This window comes from Coffea arabica, chromosome 7c (assembly GCF_036785885.1).
Source record: "Coffea arabica cultivar ET-39 chromosome 7c, Coffea Arabica ET-39 HiFi, whole genome shotgun sequence".
Taxonomy (NCBI): Eukaryota; Viridiplantae; Streptophyta; class Magnoliopsida; order Gentianales; family Rubiaceae; genus Coffea; species Coffea arabica.
The window spans coordinates 23141552-23151218 of record NC_092322.1 but is presented as its reverse complement, the minus strand read 5'-3'; the positions used below and the strand labels follow the sequence as shown (position 1 = coordinate 23151218).

The following is a 9667-nucleotide window of genomic DNA, read 5'->3' as shown; positions in this document are numbered from 1 at the left end:
TTCAGTACCACTTAATTAATTTATATGCTCCATTTTTTATTATCAAATGGATATCAAACAGGGCCTCAGACCAGTTCATGAATTCTCAGCAGACAAGAAACTTGAGCAAACAATTCCATCCTGTGATTCAAATTACTGCCACCAAACTCCCAGTAGGAAGTAACAATTCCCTACTTCTGCCACGTACATGAAAACTAACCTTGAAGTGATCTGATAGTCAACTAGATTTATAACTGATTTTTCACTCTTGAAGTATGAAAGACACGTCCACCATTTGTTTCGTTGACATTTCTTGTTTTTCTTTTTCTTTTTTCATCTTCCTGCTGGCATCAATCCAAATTGAGCATAGGATACTATCCTTTTGAAAACAACAAAATGAAGCCACAAATTTCATTTACATTTAATTATATGGAATTCATTTACATTTGATTTCATGGAAAATCGAACTTTCACAAAAGATGGAATTTGAAATTCCGCGACACTTCATTTGAAACAGCAACATGTTAAATTCAAATTAGTCTAAAGTATATAAACAAACCACCAAACACTCATCTCAATCTCAAAGCAAGTGAAAAAACAAAAGCTGAACTACAATCTTTTCAAATTTTGCTTTTAAGTTTTAGCATGTTGAAGAATTTCCACCACCAGAAGTTCCGGAAGTCTCACCAGTATCCTTTATCCTCAAAACTTCATCTATGGTTTTCCCCCTGTCGACCGAGTTGTCTACAGCTCTACTTAATCTCTTCAGCCAAGTATCATAATCAACTGGATATGGTGTTCCACAAAGGCTGTCTACATAATCAGCAAATGCTTTCAAGAGGGCTGAAACCTCACCTAGCCGCTGCTGAATTAGACGCTTAGCCCAGCATCTTTGCCTCCATTGTAATGCTGATTCAATAGAATCTTGCTGCTGCATGTTTCCTCCACAAATAAAATAAATAAGGTAAATAAGACTCTCTGCATCAGATGACGGACAAAGCTTTGCGTTCTGTAGTGCATGTGCAGATGAAAACTGTAAATTTATTGCTGGACTGTCTCTGTCCTCCAAAATTGCTCGACCCCAGGAGACTAGGACATACAGGCAACTGCCTCTTGTGCTATCACTGACACAGATTATGTTTTCAGGACAGATATCACCATGCTGGATGTTGGCCATTTTTGCACTCCTCAAGGCTGCAAGACAGTCTCGACAACAACGGGTTGCTTCTTCAGCTGAAAATGGACCATGATGAGCTAAAATAGATGAAAGCGTTTCTCCTACTGGATAAGTTACAAGTATTGGGGTTCCACACCAAGGATGATCACAGCATCCCTTAGGGCTCTGCTTCTCACAAGGACCAGGATGCAGAATTTTGCCCGAGGCAATTATTTCAGGCAAAGACTTGCTTGTGATACCCTGTTCTTTTAGGATATTCAGAACTTTAGTTTGTCTCTGGACTTGATACCACAAGCTCATGTCCTCCCATGATGGTTCCAGACGAGATGTATGAGCACCAATGTGTAGCATTAGTAATTCCGTGGGATGGGCCAAAGCCACAGCAGTGTAGGAGCAGCAGTTTCCTTCAAGCAGACATTCATGTATTTGGAAACTTCTCTGTTCCAGGAGGTGGTCTTCAACAACTAATATTTCATCCTGGTTAAACTTCAAACGGGATCCTTGCTTGCTGGGGTTTGGGTTGTTGTGGTATTCAACAATTTCCCCATGATCATGTCTAGTAGCTTGATAAGGGATCAGTGCATTTTCATTCTCAATGAGGCGGCATTCAACTCTGCGCTTCTGAAGACGAAGGCTGTGATCAGCTGCAAGTGAGGCTATTGATTTTCTCGGCGGTCCAATCCATTGAGCAATACAATTAAAGGTTGCCAAAAGCAGCTGTAGAGTCCCCATGTCTCGCCAATTTACATTTCCTAGCTTGTTCCATATTTGCTCCACAGGGGAAAAGCTAACTTCAGCGTGAAACTTTATCCATTCTGCCACGGATTGGTATGGATTGTTTAAGTCAACTTCAAGATTTCCAAGGTCACCACCCAATTTTACCACACTGGCAAATTTAGAGTCCAGTACTAAAACATAAACAGAGTAACTGCTAACAGCGTTACTTCTACTCAAACTACGAGCAAGAAGTATGTGGATAGCATAGAATAGTGCTTCACAGGCAACAGTAGAAGACAAACCAAATTCATCTCCCACTCCACTGTCATGTTTGAATAAAGAAAACACGACCACCTCATCCCAGCGAACATGTACATTCCCACTAATTTTTGACATCAGAGCTGCACCAGAGAGCTCCTTTAGCCTCCCCCTTGATATTGCTTTCTCAACGGAATAGAACTTGGATCCAGGATAGCGAGGAAAAGATACAAAAAAGGGCAAGGGCTTGTTTTTGTGCCAAAAGGTATGCCATAATCCATCTGCCACTGTATGTAGAAAATCTTCAAGAGCCAGAAGTTCATCCTCTATATGATCTTCAGAAATATGTGGCGAGCAAGGCATGCGGAATAGCTGTTGAAATAGCACCCCCTCCAATGCAAAATCGAGGGTACAGAGCTCATCAATTTGAAAGGGAGTGTTAGAATACTGTTCATGGTTGTAACTATCAGTATGTAAGTTTTCCAGGACCCAGTCTTCAACACATTGTGTAAATAAGTTGAGGTCAACAAGTTTTGCTGCATAATCTTTGAGCACTTTATAAACCCTTTTTGAAGTTGGAATGAACTTGCTTGAAGAGCTGGATTTAGTAGGTAAGGATGCAGCTGCAATCATCAAATATTTACAATCAGCACTTGCAATAATTGTCTAAAAACTAAATAACACTATCTGCAGAAAAAGGAAAACATCAGCAGTCGATGAGAGAGAACTTCGAGCACGCCTAAGGTCACTATTAGTAGTAGATGAGAGAGAACAAAATTACATGACTTTATGCTTTTTTACTCAATTATCCTTTTTTAATAACATTTGTCATGTGCAAAGGGGCACCAAGGTTTTAAATATATGTCATATTTGGAATAGGAAAAGTAACCTTGTATACAAAATAAATTAGTTTTGATCATGATTTCCCTTTAATCAACATCCTCTGTGCTATCCTACCTGTTATAAATTCCAATTATAAAAGTTCCTGAGATCAATTAACAATATCACAAAGACAAATTATTACAGATATCTGAGTAAATAAAATCAGAAGAAGAAGTGACGGGAGTTATAACCAGCATTATTTTCTCCTTATCCCAAAGCATAAATGGTAGTACAATGTGTATTGGAGAATTGATGTTGATTTCATGTCTGGTATCAAGAAAAAATACAATGAATAGTTGAACCAAGAAAAACCTTCAACTATAAGGTATCAGTGGAACAAGGACAACTTTATCAGAAGGTTATCTGCATAAGTTCAGCAAAGGTAAAATTGGAGAAGAAAATACAGGAAAGATCAGCTTCCATTTATGAAAAACTTTTACGTTCTACACAGTTTTCTGGCAAAACAGGAAACACAATAAGAAAATACTTGCTTGTAAACACTCAGATAACAAGTAGAAGCAGGTTTAGTCTAGAATCTATCCATTTTGTATGCAGAACTAATTTTCGACTGAGCACTTTCAACCTTATTGGAAGCCACCTGGAGCAAAGACAGGCCACAAAATTGTGCAGTAGTAGGAATAACATAAACACTAGCGAACACAATGGTTAGAAAAGAACAGTCATAGACATAGTGTACTGACATGAAGGGTAAAAGGTAGTCTATTATCTACATTGCAAGACATAAGGAGTGCCTAAATAATATGCTTCTGATGTAATGTTGTTTCATTTCATTCTGTTACACCAACAATACAGGATTTATGACCTTCCAAAATATGTAAAATTGGTCTCCAAACAATTTAAGTAAGGAATCACTGGGTACCTTTTTGCTCATTGATTATCTTTTTCTTTCCCTAACAAAGAGACATGAAGTCTTTTTCATTTGTTGCATCATGAGAACCAATCAGTGCCTTTAATTTGATCAGTTAAATTTTATGTTTGACCTTTTCTTTCTCAATCAGAGAATGGTGACCACTCTGCATTTACCAGACATATAAAATCATGAAAAAGATCTAATAGTAGATTATTATTTTTTGTTTTTTTTAACTTGTTAATAAAATCATTCAACAAGCACTTCTTAACTTTCCCCTTCTTTGTCAACCTTCAGACTATCCTTCCCCTGTTTTTTTCCCCCCAAAATGTTTACTTTTTAGTTTCTAAAATATATCCCCTGCTTGATCATGTCTAAACATTTAGTTGCTGTTTCCGACTTATTTGTCAACCTTCAGAATATCCTTTCCCCAATTTTTTTTCAAAATGTTTACTTTTTAGTTTCTAAAATATATTCACCTGCTTGATCATATCTAAACAGTTAGTTGCTGTTTTTGCCTACTTTGGGAACAAATATTGGACTAAGTTCCACATATCCAAAAGTCACATGCATTATGCAAAAATTTTTCTTGATGAGTATAGGTTAGCTGTTAGGGCATCCTAGACATGGTGTCATCAATCTCAAGACTGATCCACAGAACGAGTATACTTTCATCAATCTGCAAAAACTAATTTGGAAATTCTTGACAAGCCTATCTGAGTAATTTCCAATTCAACTTGTTGATGACCAAGAAAAGTCTTTATCCTCCTTGAAGTCCTTAGCCTTGAGGCTTAAGGCATCTGTATCGTACTAGCAAATGTACTAGCAAACAACCCTTCTTTCCAATTCAGAAAATAACAATGAGATATAATTTTTTTTAACAATAGATTGTGGCAAAGTGAAACTGGTCTTGGTGGTATTAGTTTGTTGAAAACTGCTTGAAACAAGATCACAAAGCAAACTTGCCCAAGCTCATGACGACTTTCATTAGGAGCCAAAGCTGTACAGTATGTGAGGTTATACATACCTCTATTAACTTGTTGAGCAGAAAATTAATTGAGCATGAAATTGATATGTTTGTCATATTTTGATTGCAAAATAAGATAGCAGTAAGAAAAATGCGAGTAAATCATAAGATACAACATAAAATAAAAGTTACCAACTTTCACCTCTTTCAAGAAAGTAACAGAACTGGTATGGTGGAGTCCAGTAAAAAAGAAAGATAGAGGAACACCCTTTTAATTTCAAAAATAAAACAGAAAACAAACAGTTTTATTGAAGAACTGAGAAAAGTCAACCACAAGCCCAGGAAGGGATTCAAGAAGGATTTCTGTACCAATATGACTTAATAATCAAATAATGGAGGTATATAAATATACTAACCTTTTAAAACCAGAGCTTATAATGACTTAGTGAAAACTCAAGATGTTGCATATATAAATATTCTTTTATAATTTGGATTACAATGGCCACAAACCTTTTATTCTTGCACTGGCATCAGGTGATATAACTGTTCAACTTCAAAATGTCCAACACTTACCGAGGTGTAATAAGTTTGAACAGTTTGAACTTGCTAGGATATTGGAGGCACTTGGAATGTTTGGGGATGCAGAGAACCTTACAAATTAAGTTGGACAAGTTTGTCTCATTTCAAGAAATTTAAACTACTTTAAGTGATTGTATAATTTTCTCACAATTCAGGGGTAATAATTTCCTAGCCTTAACCAAAATCAGCTTGCAAGAGTTTACTAATATAATTCCTTTATTGTACTGATGTTTCTGTGCTTCTCCCAGTTTCCTGCATATGCACTAATGAAGTAAAGCCAAGTATATACAAATATAGCAAAGGTAAAAGTGCTAAGTGAAGGCATTTTTCATTAACCAAGCATAGCAAACTGCATGTACCATTTAAACAATAGAATCTACCAAAGAAATATATTCCGCTCATGAATGAATCCTACTTAACATAAAAAAAGAGCCGAAAAAGCAAACCAGATCTAGGCCTCCTGAAACTTCCATCCAGACTTCGTCCCGAGGATGAATCCCCATCATTTATCTGGTTTTCTGGGAGGATAAACAGAACATTATGTGAATAGTCTAAAACTGCAGCTTACATGGACTAATAAGAAAACAACAACCAGGGAAAGAATAACAGCACAACAATATCCTCAGAGTTTCAGCATTTAGAGACATAAGAAAGAATGCCAAATGAAAGTCTTAGTCCAATTGTGCCTACTGGCCCTTCAGGAAAAAAGTTCATAAAGAAAGAAACAAAATCTCTAGCTGGAGCAGTACAGCTGATACAGAAGGATAGATTTATGACAGAATAATCTATATTTTATAACTCTAAACGCCATGGAAAACTGCCATCTACTAAAGGAAGAGAGCTTCTATGTGGCACACCAACTCCCAATCAATCTCCAAAGGTTGGCCCTCCTTGTTGCAGGGAGTGATTGAGAAAGGTTTAAACATATTGAGTACCTTAAATATTTTCCAAACCAACAAGCCTGTGCAATTATCTTTTTTTCCCGAATTTTAATTCAAAGATTTGCGGCAATAAGAACTCAAGACCCAAGACAAGACCCAAAAAAAATTTTGATACAACATAAAAAGTGGGAAAGGGCATGATTGAAGAAATATTATGTTAATCAAATTGTTAGGGAGGCATCATTAAGTTTTTCCACTTCCCCTACTTGAGATTTACGCAATCTTTATTCTCCAACGTGAGAAACTTTGACAACACGAACCACAACCGGCCTTTAATCTAAGATTGCCAATGAATAGAGTCAGTCTTTCATGTTACTAATTTAACTAGTTGCAATACTTGAATTCAAAATGGAGTTTAAAATCCCTGCTCCAGTCAAGTTTGGTTCCATTTACTATCAAAGCTTTATTTAATCAAATGATATAAGCATGATGATCTACTTGTTTTTGCTTTATTTTTGCTCCCAGATATCAATTATCAAGAAAACTGGATAGAATAATCCTACTTACAATCATGAGTTAAAGAATTTGATCCGAACTGTTAGGCAAAAAACTTGGAGATGCAGAATCCTTTTTGAGTAATTAAAATGGAAGAATAAACAATGAAAACTTCCACTTTTTTCCATAGACATATAACTAAAACATCTCGTGGAATATTAGGACTTGAATCTTTCTAATATTAATTGGTCATAGTACCCTTAGAAAACAAATTTAGGAAACAGTTGACTCTTCAAAGTCTGAAAGAAAAGGAGTTTTTATGCATAAAGGTAATAAAATCACTGCCTTCATTACTAGGCCTTTAAACCAAAAATAGAGTTAAAATCCCTTCTCTACTTAACTTTGGTTCCACATCTAGTTAATATCATAGCCTTATTTGATTAAATGACATAAGCATGATGATTTACTTTTTTTTTTCCTTTATTTTTTGCTCCCTGATATAAGTTATTTAAGGGTAACGATAGGAAAATCCCATTTATAATCATGAGTTAAAAATCAATCCAAATTGTATAGTTTAAAAAAATACTTGGAAATGTAGAAACGTTTTTGAGTAAAATCCCATTTATAATCATGAGTCAAAAATTCAATCCAAATTGTAGTTTAAAAAAATACTTGGAGATGTAGAAACGTTTTTGAGTAAATAACTTGGAGGAAAACAAAAAAACTGCAACATCCACTTTCTTTCACAGGCATATTAGTTAACAAATTTGGGAAATAACTGACACAACAAAGATTGATAGACGAGTTTTTATGCAGAAAATAACAAAACCGCTGCCTTTAATACTCGGACTTTAACTCTCCTACAATCACTAGAAAATTTTATAACTTGTGTGCTTTGCTAAAAAGCAAAATTAGAAAAATTTTTGGTGTTATTGGCAATTGCTAACAAGTGAATAGAGAATTTGACTTGTCTTTTTAGTGATTATAGATAAAACAAGGCACACTAATTATGACGTTAACTACATCATTAGTAGTCAATGTCAGCAGCAATGACAAGGACAAGAATTCCCTTTTCTGTTTTCCTTTCACCACTACAATCTGGCTTTTACCAGACTAAAGTACAACATAAGAAGCTTCAAGCACCACTTTCAAGCACATTATCTACTCGACCCAAAGGTTAGATACTCCAATTTCTCTTGAAATAGCATTTTGAATCTCGCATCTTATCTTTCCTTCCTATGACAATTTTTTTTTTTTTTTTTTTAAGAAAACTGTTCTAACAAAAACCATTGTTTGGATACAAACTAAAAGGGATTCTCGAATCCTAGTTAAACACAGATAAGTAAACAATGTCTGCAAGAACTTAAAAAATCCCAATAAGCAATAATGTGTGTGAAAGTATATGTCTTGATTTCTTGGAGCTTTTGAGGGGGCATTGGGGAACAAGAACTGACCTAGTCTCATCTCAAGGTCCTCTGCAATGGAGATTCCAAGCAAGAAAATGCAGCAAGCTATGACGAACTCAGCTTATAACGAAAAACAAAAAATCCTTTGTTGTAATACTTGTGTGACCATGTTCTTGAAACTATCGAAACTCAAATGCTAGGATTCCAAGCATTAGCACAATGTGGCAAATATCGAGCTCATGAGAGAGAGAAAAAAGAGAGATCTCAGAAAATGAGTCAAAATGCTATTCTCAGTTGTAGCAATTTGGTCGCAAAGAAAAAGACATGGGCGGAGAAGAGTGTTTGTGAAGGTGGAAACTGAGAGTGGAGGAGTGCATTGGGAAGAATGATGATGTTGATGGTGCTTCTGCCTCCCACGGGCTCTCTTTTCTTGGGCACTGCTGTCTGTTAATTTTTTATATGTGGTGATTGTTTGTTTGCTTTTGTTTGTCATGCTTGTTCGTTCTTTGTCTCTTATTTGTTCTTGAATTCAACATTAATTTAATGTTTTGGACTTCTTTGATGTCCTCCATTAGAATCCAGGGGAAAAAACATGCTAAGTAAAAGAGAAAATTCTATATAAATTCATACTTGAAAAACAAAATTATATTATTCCGGATGGATGCATGATATATAAACAAAATTTTATTGATATATTTAATACAAGAAGAATAATTGTAGAATAATTGAGATTATCTTCTATAGAAATCATGTTGATAAAGAGTCTTTCAGGTTAGTCAAATAAGTTGGTATTTATTGCTTTTTTTTTCCACTGTGTTACTATTTGTGTTAATTTACATCCATGTTAATTTACTACTTCAAATATATATAGAAATTAATTTTCTCAAGTCATTACCTTATTGATTTTTCAAAACACGATAGCACAGGAAAAAGTGAAATGGTAGCTGTGTGACATTATTACGTAATTGTTATTTGTTTGATAAATAAAAAAATAAACTTCTTGCGAAAAAAATTCTATTTAAAAAATAGTCCAACAATATTGTTAATTTTTTTATTTTTTCCAACTGTAAAAAATCTAGACTGATCGAATATTATCCATTGTTTCCCTTCCATTTTTTCAGTGCATCTCTATCATGCCCTAAATCTTTACTAAAAAAATAAAAACTAAAAACTGAGTTTAAAATGATTTTTGAGTTTTTCAAAATTAGAATAAGGAATATAAAGGAAAGAAAAATGAGAGAGGGCCTAAAATGGGACTAAGCAGTGCAATAGGTTTGGGCCCACTAAAAATCTAGAGAATAGGATTTTTGAAAAAAAAAATAGGAACCATTGTTTGATATTGAGTTTTGTTGTATCGAATCATCTATAAAGAAAAAAAAATATTTTTTGATTTTTCATAATACAAAATTAAAACCCTTTAACTAGACAATTCTAGGTCTTTTGAAATCAAAGAAATGA

The 9667-nt window shown here is 34.7% G+C and overlaps 1 protein-coding gene across 1 annotated transcript; it reads right to left on the bottom strand.

Annotated features, from left to right (window-relative positions):
• Positions 1-378: 378 nt before the first annotated feature.
• On the bottom strand, positions 379-8646 carry LOC113698286 (uncharacterized). The gene is made up of 3 exons (XM_027218054.2): positions 8258-8646; positions 5874-5945; positions 379-2754 (listed from the first exon to the last, which is right to left on the bottom strand). Exons 1-3 carry the CDS (start codon positions 8265-8267, stop codon positions 620-622), a joined length of 2217 nt encoding a protein of 738 aa, XP_027073855.1. The 5' UTR covers positions 8268-8646; the 3' UTR covers positions 379-619.
• Positions 8647-9667: the final 1021 nt, after the last annotated feature.